General features: G+C 47.9%; 1 protein-coding gene across 2 annotated transcripts in view; it reads left to right on the top strand.

The window, feature by feature from the left end:
• Positions 1-3,733: 3,733 nt before the first annotated feature.
• The window catches only part of LOC144677183 (B-cell CLL/lymphoma 9-like protein), a 30,390-nt gene continuing 17,028 nt past the window's right edge, over positions 3,734-17,095 (top strand). For both annotated transcript variants that reach the window (XM_078537374.1, XM_078537373.1), the window contains exons 1-2: positions 3,734-3,851; positions 7,232-7,548. In XM_078537374.1, the coding sequence (XP_078393500.1) occupies positions 7,244-7,548 (305 nt within the window). In that variant the 5' untranslated portion in view covers positions 3,734-3,851; positions 7,232-7,243. The remainder of the gene's footprint in view (positions 3,852-7,231; positions 7,549-17,095) is intronic.

Below are 17,095 nucleotides of genomic sequence, written 5' to 3'. Positions count from 1 at the left end.
CCGCGCGCTCTCTCTCTCCCACGCGGTCTCTCTCTCTCCCGCGGTCTCTCTGTCTCCCGCGCGCTCTCTCTCTCCCGCGCGCTCTCTCTCTCCCGTGCGCTCTCTCTCCCGTGCTCTCTCTCTCGCGCGCGCGCTCTCTCCCGCGTGCTCTCTCCCGCGTGCTCTCTCTCTCCCGCGCGCTCTCTACCGCGCGCTCTCTCTCTCCCGCGCGCGCGCTCTCTCCCGCGCACGCTCTCTCTCCCGCGCGCTCTCTCTCCCCCGTGCGCTCTCTCTCCCGTGCTCTCTCTCTCTCGCGCGCGCGCTCTCTCCCGCGTGCTCTCTCCCGCGTGCTCTCTCTCTCCCGCGCGCTCTCTCCCGCGCGCGCTCTCTCTCCCGCGCGCGCTCTCTCTCCCGCGCGCGCTCTCTCTCCCGCGCGCGCTCTCTCTCCCGCGCGCGCCCTCTCTCCCGCGCGCGCCCTCTCTCACGCCCTCTGTCGCCCTCTCTCTTGCTCTCGCCGTCTCGCTCGCCGTCTCGCTCGCCATCTCGCTCGCCATCTCGCTCGCCCTCTCGCTCGCCCTCTCGCTCGCCCTCTCTCTCGCCCTCTCTCTCGCCCTCTCTCTCGCCCTCTCTCTCGCCCTCTCTCTCGCCCTCTCTCTCGCCCTCTCTCTCGCCCTCTCTCTCGCCCTCTCTCTCGCCCTCTCTCTCGCCCTCTCTCTCGCCCTCTCTCTCGCCCTCTGGCTCTCATCCTGGCTCCCGCCCTCGTGCCCCTATTCCGTCCACGCCGCCCCCTCAGTCCTGCTCACACTCACACTCGCTCTCGCTGTCTCTCAGCTTGGCCCTGAAGTACTTCATAGTCTGAGATTGTCACCATGGCCGAATACAAACACACTCACGCTTTTTAGCTACTATCCTGCCTATATTTGTGTCTCTCTTTCTCTCTTTAGCCCCATGTCTTCCTCTCTTCTGTGACACTCACTCCCTCACCTCTCTTTCCACTCTCTGTCTCTCCCCATCTTTCTCTGCCACTCCTGGACTGTCCCATCTGCTCGGTGAAATTTGTGAATTTCCATCAGTTGGGGTGAATGTGATGACTTTGGTTTGGTTGGGGGTGGGTGTTGGGGGGGTGGGTGTAAGGGGTAATTGTGGACAGTATCTTATTTACTAGACACCATCTCCTACTCGAGCCTCAATCTGAGTCGGTGTGAATCTAAAACATGTGATACCACGAGTTTCAAAAATAAACTTCATGTAGTAAGCAGCATGTGTGTCATCCAGTTTGGCAGTGATCTCAAACCCTTAGGAAAGGCCCATGTGAAACTGAATGGCTCCTCATTGTGCTGAGAGTCTATGATGCATATCTCGTGTTCCCGATTTCCATCGTTTCATCATCATCGGCGGCGGCTGTGCCTTCAGCTGCTTCCGCCAAAGCTGCGGAATTCCCTCCCTAAATCTCTCTCATTCTATCTCACTCTGTTTCTCCCTTTAAGATGCTCCTTAAAATCTCCCTCCGCTCCAGTTTCTGTTTACGTGTCAGCTCGGTGTCAGTTTTTGCCTGATAATTGTCTCCCGCGAATCTCCTCGTCTGTTGTTTCACTGTGTTAAAGGTGCTATATAAATGCAGGTTGAAAGCCAGATGTCAGATTCCTTCATGTCAAACAAGTGAGAATCGGCTCCCGGTTGTATATCGTGTCAGCGCGCACAGAGCAACAGGAACACCCGCTGCCCCTCCATCGCCAAGTGTTCGAAGCGTTTCATTTTCCTGCTTGGCATTGATCCCAAACAATCCCTAATATCAGAAAAGCAAAATACTGGGGATACCAGAAATCTGAGGTAAAAACAGGAACAGCTGGAAGAATTCAGCCAGCCAGCCAGCGTCTGTGGAGAGAGAAACTGAGTTAACATCTCGATTCGAATATGGTTTTTCTGATTCTTCTGAGGAAGAGTCACATTCGACTGTTTCTCCGTCCACAGATGCTGCCCGATCGGATGAATATTTCTGTTTTAATTTTTTATTGTGGATTGGATTGGATGGAGCTGCTTCCTTCTCTATATCAGCAGCAAATGTGACTGAGGAATCTCGGTCCTATTGGTGTGTGTGTGTGTGCACCGCACTGGAGCACAAAACTCTAATGGAGGGGACGAAAACATCGACACACCCTGACCCCCCTCATTCACATTACCAGTCTAACCACTTCCCTAAGATAAAAGCCAAATACTGCGGATACTGAAAGTCTGTAAGAAGAACAGAAAATGCTGGAAAAGTTCAGGTCTGACGGCATCTGTAGAGAGGGGAAAACAGAGTTAATGTTTCGAATCCGTGTGACTCTTCAGGGAGCTGAAGAAGAGTCAGACGGACTCAAAACGTTAACTTTTTCTCTCCACAGATGCTGTCAGACCTGCTGAGTTTTTCTAACCACTTCCCCAGCTTGTTTTGAAACCATTGTTAAAGGGAGAGAGTTTTCGAGATGTGTAGAGAATGGTGAGTGCAGTTTTTTTGGGGAGGGGTTGTTTGTGCACTGAGGGAGGGTAGGAGGATGAGGGAGGGTAGGAGGATGAGGGAGGGTAGGAGGATGAGACACCATTCACCCTTGATCACTAACTGGCCGAGTGTGTTGTTGGTGGACCAATCGGATGCTGCTCCTGTCAGATGCGTTGACCATGTGAGGCAGCCAGAGACACACTGGAGGAGGGTGCTGCCCCCACTTGCTTCTGGGCTCTGGGGTTACATTCCACAGCTTAGTTAAAGGACAAATATTGGCCAGGAGTGAGACCAGTACTGAGGGAGCACTGCACTATCGGAGGGCCAGGACTGAGGGAGTGCTGCACTGTTGGAGGAGCCATCTTTCGAGTGAGATGTTGAGTCGATGATTCACTTGCCCCCTTGGGTGAATGTAAGAGATGCATGGCCCCTATCTTGAAGAACAGGAGTTCTCCGTGTCCTGGGGCCAATGTCCTTTCCTCGAGCAGCACCAAAAAAAACCCTTAAGCTTCTGTGTGACAATTTATCCACATACTCTCAGTTCCAGTATACAACTGTGGGTGAATATAGCTGTGAGTGAAAGGACGGCTTCATGTTTTAAAACCTGCAGCTGATCCTGACTGGTCTCCTTTTTATACAGGTCGACCTTTTACAGAAAATTTACTGAGAAACAGGCATTGGGTGCAACCGCTCTGTGTTGACATTTATGCTCCACACTAACCTCGTCCCACTCTTTATCACCCTTCACACTATCGCTTTATCCTTGTATTCCTTCCTCTCTCGTGTTTATTTAGCTTCCCCTTAAATGTATCGACACTATTCACCTCAGCCACTCCCTGTGGTAGCGAGTTCCACATCCTCTCCACTCTCTGGCTTAAGAAATTGCTCCTGAATTCCCCATTAGATTTAATAGTCACAGAGTCATGCGGACTCAACGTTAACTGCGCTCCCTTCCACAGACCTGCTGAGTTTTTCCAGGTATTTTTGTTTTTGTCTTAACATTTCTAGTCCCTGGTTTTGATTATGTGACAAGTGGAAGTGTCTTCTCTACACCCAATCCATCAAACCCCTTTCGTAGGGAGGTGGTGGGTGTGAGGCAGCAGTAGGTGGGGGCAGGGGGGGTTTAATACTGACTGGGTGGGGGGGGGGGTTAACATGATGTTGATGAATGCCCTTACTCAGAAGCTCCCTCTAGCTGACTGTCGATACAATGGCCTGTGCCTCAGTTACTCTATAAACAGTGTCGCTCATTCATGTTTTTTTTGTTTTGTTTCACAGACTATTGAAACAACAAACTGTGGGAAGGAACAGGAATGTTTTACTATCAACCCATCTCATTGGCCAAGGCTTGCTCTTCAACTGTATAAGAAGCCACCTGATTGGAGAATCTTCAGTAAGGATTTAAAAACAGATTAAAGTTAAACTAATTAAGGATCCAGGGAACCGGGGATCAGCTCTGATGGGGACAGTTAGTCTGACACGGGACAACGTGGGATTAATTTCGATGGGACAGGTCGCACATCAGCACGATGTGGGTTCAGTACCCCTCTCCTAACTCAGGTTTATGTGACCCAGCACCTGATGTTTCGTTTCAGGTGAGGGATTATATAGAATAAGAAGCTGCAGGCTCTTGGAGGGTGCTTGGTTTTAGTGCAGGATGGGATTTTTAGGGTACAGTTAATGTCTTGAGTGCGGTTGATTTTTGGAACAAGATTTGGTGTTCTCATGGGCATCACACTGGGCGCAGTGACTGATAATCAGTGTGGCATTTCCCAATGAATCTATCACTGACTCAGGAGCTGGTTAGAGAGGTGGGAAAACAAAAGCTAGGGTGTGGAGGTGGGGAAATCACTTAATTGTTAGAAATTGAAACTCCTAATGGCTGATTTGGTTGGGCTTTTTTGTCCATCCAGTCTGACCTTGCCAGGTGGGGAGAGCAGTAATAAAACAGATAATATTATGATGCTAAAAACAAGATATAAAAGACTTGCATTTATATAGCACCTTTCACCACCACAGGACGGCCCAGAGTGCTAACAGCCGATGATGTACTTCTTGAAGTGTAGTCACTGTTGTAATGTAGAAAACACAGCAGCCAATTTGTACATAGCAGCAAGATCTCACAATCAGCGACATGACGTTGGTTTTGGGATCAATGTTGACCAGTACACAGGGGATAACCTCCCCTGCTCGTTTTCAAAATAGTGGCATGGGATCTCTTAGGTCCCTCTGAGATGGCAGACTGACCTCGACTTAACGTCTCATCCAAAACATATGAACGTACGAAATAGGAGCAGGAGTAGGCCATTCGGCCCCTCGAGCCTGCTCCGCCATTCAATAAGATCATGGCTGATCTGTTTGTGTTTCAAATTCCACATTTCCCATCTACCCCCGATAACCTTTGATTCCCTTGCCTAACAAGAGTCCATTGACCACCACCTTAAAAATATTCACTGACCCCACCTCCACTGCCTTCTGAGGAAAGGAGTTCCAAAGTCGCACAACCCTCAGAGAGAAAATTTCTCCCCATCTCTGTCCTAAAGGGCGACCCCTAATTTTAAAACAGTGCCCCCTAGTTCTGGACTCACCCACAAGAGGAAACATCCTTTCCACGTCCACCTTGTCAAGACCGTTCAGGATCTTGTAAACTTCAATCAAATTTGTAGATGACACAAAGCTGGGTGAGAGGGTGAGCTGTGAGGAGGATGCAGAGATGCTTCAGTGTGATTTGGACAAGCTGAGTGAGTGGGCAAATGCATGGCAGATGCAGTATAATGTGGATAAATGTGAGGATATCCACTTTGGTAGCAAAAACAGGAAGGCAGATTATTATCTGAATGGCTATAAATTGAGAGAGGGGAATGTGCAACGAGACCTGGGTGTCCTTGTACACCAGTCGCTGAAGGTCAGCATGCAGGTGCAGCAGGCGGTAAAGAAGGCAAATGGTATGTTGGCCCTCATAGCCAGAGGATTCGAGTACAGGAGCAGAGATGTCTTGCTGCAATTGTACAGGGCCTTGGTGAGACAATACCTGGAACATTGTGTGCAGTTTTGGTCTCCTTATCTGAGGAATGGTGTTCTTGTTATAGAGGGAGTGCAGCGAAGGTTTACCAGACTGATTCCTGGGATGGCGGGACTGACATATGAGGAGAGATTGAGTTGGTTAGGATTATATTCGCTGGAGTTCAGAAGAATGAGGGGAGATCTCATAGAAACCTATAAAATTCTAACAGGGTAGATGCAGGAAGGATGTTCCCGATGATGGGGGAGTCCAGAACCAGGGGCCACAGTCTGAGGATATGGGGTAGACCATTTAGGACTGAGATGAGAAATTTTCTTCACCCAGAGAGTGGTGAGCCTGTGGAATTCGTTACCACAGAAAGTAATTGAGGCCAAAACATTGTATGTTTTCAAGGAGTTAGATATAGCTCTTGGGGTGAAAGGGATCAAAGGATATGGGGAGAAAGCGGGAGCAGACTATTGAGTTGGATGATCAGCCAAGATCATCATGAATGGCGGAGCAGGCTCGAAGGGCCGAATGGCCTACTCCTGCCCTGTTTCTATGTTTAAATCACCTCCCATTCTTCTAAACTCCAGTGGAAACAAGCCCAGTCAGTCTAACCTTTCCTCATAAAACAACCCACTCATTCCAGGTATCAACCTAGTAAACCTCCTGTAAACCGCCCCCAACACATTTACATCCTTCCTTAAATAAAGAGACCAAAACTGCACACACTACTCAAGGTGTGGTCTCACCAATGCCCTGTATAACTGAGGCAAAATATCCTTATCTTTCAATGTTCAATCTCTCTCATAATAAAGGATAGCATTCCATTAGCCTTCTTAATTACTTGCTGTACCTGCATATTAACTGTATGTGACTCCTGCACTAGAACACTTAGATCCTTCTGCACCTCAGAATCCTGCAGTTGTTCTTGGTTTAAGTAATACTCTGCTTTTTTATTCTTCCTGCCAAAGTGAACAGCTTCACATTTTCCCACATTATGCTCCATCTGCCAGATCTTTGCCCACTCACTCAGCCTATCCATATCCATCTGCAACCTCCTATGCCCTCTTCACAACCTACTTTCCTACCTATCTTTGTGTCATCTGCAAATTTAGCTCCCATGTCTTCACTCCCTTCATCTGAGTCATTGATACAAATTGTTAAAAAGTTGAGGCCCCAGCACAGACCCTGCGGGACTCCACTTGTCACATCCTGCCCATCAGACAAAGACCCATTTATGTATACTCTCTGTTTTCTGCCAGCCAGCCAATCTTCTGTCCAGTGTAATATGTTACCCCCTACACCATAAGCTTTTATTTTCCACAATAACCTTTGATGTGGCACCTTATCAAATGCCTTCTGGAAAAGACCGTACCAACGGTGCAGCACTCCTTCAGTACTGCACTGCGAATGGTAGCCTTGATTTTTGTGCTGTAGTCGCAGAGGGGGATTTGAGCCTTACACCCTTTGACTGGGAAGTGAGAGCTACCCCACTGAGTCCTGGCTGACATGGGAACAGTGAAGACGAATAGTTCATGGCAGATCATTCAGCATCTGAGAGAATGTGGGGTCTCCATTGGGGTGAGTGAGGACTGACAAAGACCGTGAATATTAAGCAGGTGAGCCTGTTCCCTAACACTGCAAATACACGGCTGGTCAATCCGTGCTTTTATTTGCAGTTTCGGGTTATATTTTTGGTCAAGAAGTGAGTATTATTTAATTTCTCTCTCTCTCTCCCCCCCCCGCTCCCCCCCACCCCCCGACAGTGAGCTCAGGAGATGAGAGAGTTCCGGCAACAAGAGCAATCTGATCCCCAGCGAATACTCCCTGTGACACAGGAGCTCCCCATTCTGGAGCAATTTGTTTGTCAGAAGAAAAACAAGAAGGAGAAGAGTCGGCTGACGGACAGTAAAATGTTGGCTGGCTCACAGAAGGCAAGCCGGGCTCAGAAAAACTCCAGCCCCAACAAGCACTTAAAGAGCCCAGGTTCACCAGGAATGCTGTCTCACAGCCCAGGCACACTTCATTCTGGCTGTTCCAAGCCTCGAGGATTGAAGAGTCCCCCACTCACAGACACTCAAAGGTATTTAATCTACAATTTTTACTGCCTTTTTTTCCTTTGGTGTCCAAATTAAACATTTGGAGAAATCTATTCGTGGGCCCTGTAGCCTTTCAAGGTTGTGTTTACAGTTGCCGATTTCATGGGTGATGCAGATGTGCAGCCGTTTAAATTTTACCGCTGGTTTGTGAGGACTAAGAAAGGATCTGAGGAACTGAGAGACTCGACAAGAGAGGGCTGCACTGTTGGAGGCACTGTGTCTAAATGGTAGTAGCTCTGTCTGCCCAGTTAGGTGGATGTAGAAGTTTTGTGAGCAGAGCTGGCTGGAATGATGGGCACTGGAGTATTCTCATAGCTGACCAACAGCAGAACTGGATTATGGTGAGCAGATTACAGATCAGTGCAGTCATGCAAAGATAGATTACAGGAATGGGAATTGGTGTCTGATACTGAATCATCCCATGAAGGCTTTACAAATGCAGCACAATCGATCCCTGTAATCTGATTTGTTGATTTCTGCTGTTTTGTTCATATTCAAATCATGGAGTTGATGGCTGAACTCATATAGTGGTTTTTATATCTGCGCATCACCGTTCATTCAGCAGGGTAAGGAACGCTCACTCATGTAACTGTACAGAGCCGCTGTTTTATTCAGGGTAAAGGTTAGGTTGGAACCACTGCACACTAAGGATCAGATCATTGCAAATAAAAAAACACTTCTGTTGCCATCTGTGCTGACCACAAGCGCCATGTAATTCTTAATAAACGCGACCTTTGAGTGTGCCCCATGTCAAGCAGCTGACCCATCGATTAGCTTCCAGCCTGTGACTGATTCTTGAGTTTGTGTGTGTTTTGACATTGAGATAGAAATCCTGGTGCAGTTCAAAGGAGCTGGAGTGGGGAATGATTCCTCATTTCCCACCACCCTCCCCCCTCCCCACCTAAAACCCTACTCCAGCCCTGGTGTAGAGCAACTCTGAAAATCGGCACAGAGGTGCCAGGGAAAGATTACCCTAGGGTAACCTGGACTTGCATTGTTCACACTGCTGCATGTGTGTTTATTTAGGGAATCTCTTTGCTGTGACCACTCAAACTGAGAGTGTTACTGTGTTACTCTGTGTAGCCATCACTACCGGGGAATTTCACGATGGTTAATAGAGAAAAATCTGTTTATTGACATGACGTGTTGACTTCCCCTTCAAGCTGACAGCTGCTGCTGATGTCACCCGGCTGTCACTGACTACCTGCCGAAATGCCACTTTCAAATTGGCGGCTGCTGCTGCTTAACCCTTTCAGGGCTGGGTGTAACAGAGAAGCTCTACGCCCCACCACCACCACCTCTATCCTCCCCACAAATCCTGCCAAGAGTTCATCTAACCAGTCAGCAGCAGAAGCAGGATGAGATGAGGAGAAATCTGGTTACAGTGAGTTGTTATAATCAGGAACGCACCACCTGAGAGGTGGTGGAAGCGGATTCAATAGGAACTGGAATCAGATAAATATTTGAAGGGGGTAAAGTTTTACAGGGCTATGGGGAACGAGCAGGGGAGTGGGACTCATTGGACAGTTCTTTCAAAGAACTGACACAGGCATCACGGCCAAATGGACTCTTCCTATTCTGTATGATTCTGTAAAAGCTTCATTCAGGCAAAGAGCAGTAACAGGAACAGATGTGGTCTGTGGCTGGCCTGTGTCATGGGGACTGTTGGAGGGCAAGCACTTGGAGTTTCAGCTCTGTTCTGGGAAGCAGTGAGTTGGTGTCTGTTGCAGCTGCTTCCCTTTAGCCTGGGGATTTCCCCCACACTCTCTGTTCAATATAAGAATACTTAGCACCACTGAAGGCCATTACTCCCAGCTTGTATTAGTCTTTTCAGAGACTGACTCTTTCACCAAACCCCTCAACCCTACCTTGTCATTATATTCCACTCCATCACCAAGACTGACCATAAGACATAGGAGCAGAAATTAGGCCATTCGGCCCATCAAGTCTGCTCCGTCATTCAATCATGGCTGATAAGTTTCTCAACCCCATTCTCCCGCCTTCTCCCCATAACCTTTGATCCCCTTGCCAATCAAGAACCTATCTATCTCGGTCTTAAATACACTCAATGACCTGGCCTCCACAACCTTCTGTGGCAATGAATTCCATAGATTCACCACTCTCTGGCTAAAGAAGTTTCTCCTCATCTCTGTTCTAAAAGGTCTTCCCTTTACTCTGAGGCTGTGCCCTCGGGTCCTAGTCTCTTCTACTAATGGAAACATCTTCCCCACGTCCACTCTATCCAGGCCTTTCAGTATTCTGTAAGTTTCAATCAGATCCCCCCTCATCCTTCTAAACGCCATCGAGTACAGACCCAGAGTCCTCAAACGTTCCTCATATGTTAAGCCTTTCATTCCTGGGATCGTTCTCGTGAACCTCCTCTGGACCCTCTCCAGGGCTAGAACATCCTTCCTGAGGTACAGGGCTCAAAATTGCTCACAATATTCTAAATGTGGTCTGACCAGAGCCTTATAAAGCCTCAGCAGCACATCCCTGCTTTTATATTCTAGTCCTCTCAAAGTAAATGCCAACATTGCATTTGCCTTCCTAACTACCAACTCAACCTGCAAGTTAACCTTAAGAGAATCCTGGACCAGGACTCCCAAGTCCCTTTGCACTCCAGATTTCTGAATTCTCTCCCCATTTAGAAAATAGTCCATGCCTCTATTCTTCCTACCAAAGTGTATGACCTCACACTTCCCCACGTTGTATTCCATCTGCCACTTCTTTGCCCATTCTCCTAACCTGTCTAAATCCTTCTGCAGCCTCCCCGCCTCCTCAATACTACCTGTCCCTCCACCTATCTTTGTATCATCTGCAAACTTAGCCAGGATGCCCTCAGTTCCTTCATCTAGATCATTAATGTATAAAGTGAAAAGTTGTGGTCCCAACACTGACCCCTGCGGAACTCCACTAGTCACCGGCCGCCATCCTGAGAAGGACCCCCTTATCCCCACTCTCTGCCTCCTGCCAGACAGCCAATCTTCTATCCCTGCTAGTACCTTGCCTCTAACACCATGGGCTCTTATCTTACTGAGCAGCCTCCTGTGCGGCACCTTGTCAAAGGCCTTCTGGAAATCCAAGTAGATAACATACATTGGCTCTCCTTTGTCTAACCTACTCGTTACCTCCTCAAAGAATTCTAACAGATTTGTCAGGCATGACCTCCCCCTTGATGAAACCATGCTGACTTTGCTTCTTCGACCTCTAGAACATCGCTCAACCCCAACTCTGCCTCAGCTGATCTACTACGGAAATCCTCACACATACCTCGGTTGCCTCTAGGCTCTCCCGGCCAGCCCTCCCATCTTCCATTCTTCATAAACTCGAGCTCATCCGAAACTCTGCCGCCCGTATCTAACATTCTCTCACCAAGTCTCGCTCACCCAACACCCTGGGTGATGACTGCAGGCCTGACAATACCTCAGTTCTAAAATTCTCATCGTTGCTGTCAAATCTCACCATGGTCTTACCCCTGGAATCTCCTCCAGCCCCACTACCCCCTGAGACACCTGCGCTCCGCTGAGCTTGCCTCTAGTGTATTCCCAATTTTAATCGCTCCACCATTGATGGCCATGCCTTCAGCTGCCAAGGCCCTAAACTCTGGAACTCCCTTCCTAACCCCCCCCCGCCTCTCTCTCTCTCCTCCTCTGCGACACTCCTTAAAACTTACTTCCTTGACTAAGCTTTTAATCATCTGTCCTAATGCCTCCACATTTGGCTCAATGTCAAATTTTGTTTGATATCAGAGTTATGTGAAGCACTTTGGAACATTTGGCTATGTTAAAGGTGCTATATAAATGCAAGTTGTTGGTGCGTGTAAGCTCCCAATTTGTTGCAGACTCCAGGTTCCAAACAGAAACCTTTGATATCAGCCAGTGGATAATACAGCAGCTCTGTCCCTGTAGCTCGGTTACTAGTGTGGATGTTGACAGTAGCTGGCGCTGCCCTGCCTGGGTTATGCAGGCGCCCTGTGCAGCTTGGCACCAAGAACCCTCACGTCAGCACGATGAGTTTGGATTCAGCCAAGAAGTCAGTGTTCTCTGCCTCCTCCTCGTGCCTGACCAAGCATATATTGCTGGCTCTGGTTCTGAGCCACCCAGGTAGGAATGGCCCAGGTTCACTCTTTGTTCCATGTGGATTTAGCCCATCTCAGTCAGGTGGAGACACTGAACAAAAAGAAAGGGACTTGCATTTATGTAGCACCTTGCAAGACTTCAGGGCATTCGAAAGTGTTCTACAGCCAATTCATCAGTAATCACCTATTGGAAACGTGACAGCTAATTTATGCAAAGCAAGATGTGCCCAGTAAGATCCCACGAGCAGCAGTGTGATCAATGACTGGTTAATCTTTTAGTGTTGGTTTGATGGATAAGTAAATATTAGCCCGGACACCTGGAAAACATTCCTGATGATCTTCCAAATTAGTGCCTGAAAAGACAGAAAAGGAATCTTATTGGGATGAAGACATCTTTGACAGTGCAGCACTCCCTCAGTAGGGCACTGGGAGTGCTGGCCTAGATTTTGTGCTTGGGTTTCTGAAGTCGGGGGCATGGCAAGAGCGCTAACCATCGAGCCACGGCTGTCACTGCAGCTTCTCTGGACACGGGGTCGAGGGGGTAAATCACTTAGACTCCTCATTCCCAATTGGTCCTCCTCAAAATAAGCCAGACGTCTAGACACTCAGTGACAAGATTGAGGCTCAGCTGTGATGCCCCCACAGTCAAGCAGCCTATGAACATTTACTGTCCAGGCTCATATTTTGTCCAATGGCCTATTGGGTGAGGAGCTGGAGGGATGCAGGTGCCCATTTCTCCCTCCCCCAGCTTGGGGTGCTCTACGTTAGCAGAGATACCACTCCACTTGTGAGTTCAGTGCCACCAAGGGTATTTTGCACCCAAGATTTTATCAGAATCCCGACGCCCATGTTTCTGCTTAAACCTGGATTCTCTTGGGCTGAGTGTAGTTTCCCTTTCATCAGATAATGGAGCTGTTAAACTTGAATCACTGAAACTCCCCGGCAGTACATTAAAAAGAATTAGCTGGCAATAAAGTAACTTGTAGGCACTCCCCTCACTTTCCTGCACTCCAGGGCAAATATTAAAGAATCCAAAGGGGTTTTTTTTAATCTCACAAAGCCGTTGAATCATGCAGTGCTTGAAGGGATTTGAGTTCAGGGACCCTTTCAACTTTGTGTTGTCTCTGCTGTCTTCACCATCTTTGCACTCCCGTTTGTAACTTGAGTTCTGTAGAGCGGCGTAGATCGGCAGAAGGATTTATTGACTCTACCTGCAGCTGCTGAGTTTTGTTTCTTCTCTTGCGATGACATATACTTTTTAAGTTTCCTCAGAGGCGTTGGGATCAGTCCAGACAGACACGACTGGCTGTCTCACCCTGCACTCTCCAATTTAATTCAAACAAACCCCTTGATCTTGTAACAAGCTTGGAAATTCCAAGTGTGTGTGTGTGTGTGTGTGTGTGTGTATGAGAGTGTGTGTGTGTGCATGAGAGTGTGTGTGTGTGCATGAGAGTGTGTGTGTGTGCATGAGAGTGTGTGTGTGTGCATGAGAGTGTGTGTGTGTGCATGAGAGTGTGTGTGTGTGCATGAGAGTGTGTGTGTGTGCATGAGAGTGTGTGTGTGTGCATGAGAGTGTGTGTGTGTGCATGAGAGTGTGTGTGTGTGCATGAGAGTGTGTGTGTGTGCATGAGAGTGTGTGTGTGTGCATGAGAGTGTGTGTGCATGAGAGTGTGTGTGCATGAGAGTGTGTGTGCATGAGAGTGTGTGTGCATGAGAGTGTGTGTGCATGAGAGTGTGTGTGTATGAGAGTGTGTGTGTATGAGAGTGTGTGTGTGTATGAGAGTGTGTGTGTGCATGTGCATGTGTATGTGTGTGTGTGTGTGCATGAGAGTGTGTGTGTGCATGAGAGTGTGTGTGTGTGCATGAGAGTGTGTGTGTGTGCATGAGAGTGTGTGTGTGTGCATGAGAGTGTGTGTGTGCATGAGAGTGTGTGTGTGCATGAGAGTGTGTGTGTGCATGAGAGTGTGTGTGTGCATGAGAGTGTGTGTGTGTGCATGAGAGTGTGTGTGTGCATGTGCATGTGTATGTGTATGTGTGCATGAGAGTGTGTGTGTGCATGAGTGTGTGTGTGCGTGTGTGTGCATGAGAGTGTGTGTGTGTGCATGAGAGTGTGTGTGTGTGCATGAGAGTGTGTGTGTGTGCATGAGAGTGTGTGTGTGTGCATGAGAGTGTGTGTGTGCATGAGAGTGTGTGTGTGCATGAGAGTGTGTGTGCATGAGAGTGTGTGTGCATGAGAGTGTGTGTGCATGAGAGTGTGTGTGCGCATGAGAGTGTGTGTGCGTGCATGAGAGTGTGTGTGTGCGCGTGTGTGTGTGTGCGTGTGTGTGTGTGCGTGTGCGAGTGTGTGTGCATGAGTGTGTGTATGAGTGCGTGTGTGTGTGCATGTGCGTGTGCATGTGTGTGTGTGTGTGTGCACGTGCGTGTGTGTGTGTGATGAGGACGACTGAGTGAATGAAGCCTTGGCCCATTTAACCCTCTCAGCACTGACTTGTAATCTGGAGAACAAATCAGATTTCAAACCCAGCAACAGCAGAATAAATCAAAAAGGTAATTGAGGGTTAGCTGCACTGCACGTGTCACTCCCAAGATCAAAGTGGTTTTTATTTGGCACTATTAGCAGTATAACTACTGGTAATTGAAAAGTGATTAACGAGTTTTGTCTTATTGATTCAGTTTGGCCAGGCTTTTAGTTGCCATAAATCCTGAATGATTCTCAGCCCATGATGACCCACAGCGTTCCCCATTCCTTTTCCCATCTCTCGCCTCAAGCAGGTTTTCCAGGTTTTGTGAATCTTCCAGATTGACGGGAATCCCTTCTGGGATCGGTTTGTCACTTTTTCTAGTTTTTGAAGCCTGAAAAGTTTGTTTTTTTTGCAAGTATTTCACCTCTGAGTCCGAGCCTGAGCACAAATCTCACCGCCTGGGATTTGTGAATGGCCAGAAACTGGTCAATATCTGAAAAGGGAAGGGGCTCGCGTTTCTCTTAGCGCCTTTCACTACCCCGGGGTGTCCCAAAGTGCTTCACAGCCGATGAAGTTTTTTTTTAAAAAAAGCAAAACACTGCGGATGCTGGAAATCCAAAACAAAAACAGAAAGTGCTGGAAAAACTCAGCAGGTCCGGCAGCACCTGCGGAGAGAGAAACGGAGTTAACGTTTCGAGTCCGTATGACCCTTCTTCAATGTAGAGAGACCCCAGGAACAGCAACGTGGTAAATGAGCAGTTAACCTGTTATCTAGTGATGATGGTTGAGGGATAAAAGCAAAAAACTGCGGATGCTGGAAATCCAAAACAAAAACAGAAACAGAATTACCTGGAAAAACTCAGCAGGTCTGGCAGCATCGGCAGAGAAGAGCACAGTTGACGTTTCGAGTCCTCGAGGACTGTGTTCTCCTCCGCCGATGCTGCCAGACCTGCTGAGTTTTTCCAGGTATGGTTGAGGGATGGATGGTTTGCCTTTGACCATTAGGTGAGGGAGGGTGTGGGGTGGTAACGTAAACTCTGAGCATTACCCTGAGCAGGTGATTTTGCCTGCATTGCAAACGGCCCTCGTTCCCCTCCCTGTGGTTAGTCTTGATCTAGTTGTTGGCCCGCAGTGGTCTTTGTTTTGAGTGAGTGTGTTCCAGTGTAACTGCAGGTTCCAGGTGCTGCTGAGTTAGTGGCGATTGTGTGACGATGGTTTTAATTAGAGATGGTCTTTTGAGAGCAGGTCTCTCGGACTCTGCTTGTAACAGCGGAGACTCCTGATTCCTGTCGCAAACCTTGAATGTTTCCCACAGGAAGATGCAGAGATCAGGACGTGCTGGAATAGTCACGTGACTTTATTTGGATTATTTTTCCAATTGGTAAAATTTTAATATTGTTAAAACGGAGGAGCAGACTGCAAAGGAAGCAGAGGTCGAAACCTTCAAAACAGATTATCTGAGTCATTATCTCATTTTGGTTTGTGGAATCTTGCTGTGCTGTTTTTTTTTTATTCATCCATGGGATGTGGGCATTAATGGCTACACCAACATTTATTGCCCGTCCCTCGTTCCCTCGTTGCCCTTGAGAAGGTGGCGGTGGTGAGCTGTTACCTTAAACTGCAGCAGTCCATGTGGTGTAGGTACACCCACAGTGCTGTTAGGGAGGCAGTTCCAGGATTTTGACCCAATGACAGTGAAGGAACGGTGATATATTTCCAAGTCAGGATGGTGAGTGACTTGGAGGGGAACTTCCAGGTGGTGGTGTTCCCATATTTCTGCTGCCCTTGGCCTTCTAGATGGTAGTGGTCACGGGTTTGGAAGGTGCTGTTGAAGAAAATCTGCTATGTTTCCTGTGTTACAACAGGTACTGCATTTCACCAAGTACTTCAATGGCAGTGATGGTCTTTGGGATGTTCTGAGATGCTGAAAGGTGCTAGAGTAATGTAAGCCTTACTTTTATGCTCCTTAACTCCTTTACCTCACATCCACAACCTTCAGTTTCAGCCCTGATTGATCTCCCAGACTTGCTCCTGACCATAAAGGTGTGTGCTTCCCTGTGTCGTAGAGATGAAACACCTGTGCACACCAGACAACCGCTACCAAACTGCCCTCAGATCGTCAGCAAGCTGTGAGGCGGTTGTTGAGTGGTGACACAAGGGACTTAACACCTGGCACCATTGAGTAGTGAAGTCTGCCTTTTGCCAGATCAGTATGAATCTGCCTCAGGACCGGTCACTCAAGCTGTGGCTACTCCATTTAGCTTTGTTCTATAACACAGGCCAAGTGAGAAAGGACCCAGCACAAGGGATCAAGGGCACACAGTGTATACAGACTCTGATCATGGGTGTGCTGTGTCCACCTCCACCCCAACATAACCATGTCTTCACACCACCTGAAGGTGTTACTTATTCTGTTCCATGTTTATTTTCCCCCCACGTGTTACATGAATCTGGTGGATGTGAGCTACATAGAATTTACAGAACGCAAACAGGCCACTGATCCAGCTAGTCTACGCTGGTGTTAATTGTTACAATTATGAGGTTTATAAGATTGTTATATTTTGGAACTGTATCTTTAATTTAAGGTAAAATGAAGGTGGTCATGTGACCTGTTCTGAAGTCTGCCTGACAGCAAACCTGGGTGATTTGATTGTTAGAGATTAAAGGGGGCCCAGACTGTTTTACTGGGAAGAAGATGCAAGTTGTTTATGCTTGGAGACAATTGCAGCAGCCTGTGCACTAAATAGTGGATAGGCTGTGAGTCTCCAAAGTCCCAGAAAAGTGTTGAGAATGTCGCACTGTAAACAGTTGTGCTTTAAACTGTCCATTTAGTTCCAAGATGAAAGAGAGTTTGGTTCTGAATGATAGCTAATCAGCATTTCTACCTGGAAACGAGGCCCATGTGATTCGTGTTGCTACGAAGATGGCCTTTGAGAGGGGAAGGATTTCTAACATGTCCCTGAAAACTAATGGACATTGTTAGTTTGCCAG

This window comes from Cetorhinus maximus, unplaced genomic scaffold, assembly GCF_964194155.1.
Source record: "Cetorhinus maximus unplaced genomic scaffold, sCetMax3.hap1.1 HAP1_SCAFFOLD_2287, whole genome shotgun sequence".
Taxonomy (NCBI): domain Eukaryota; kingdom Metazoa; phylum Chordata; class Chondrichthyes; order Lamniformes; family Cetorhinidae; genus Cetorhinus; species Cetorhinus maximus.
Note: the sequence above shows the minus strand (reverse complement) of the source record. Positions and strands in the feature narration are given on the sequence as shown.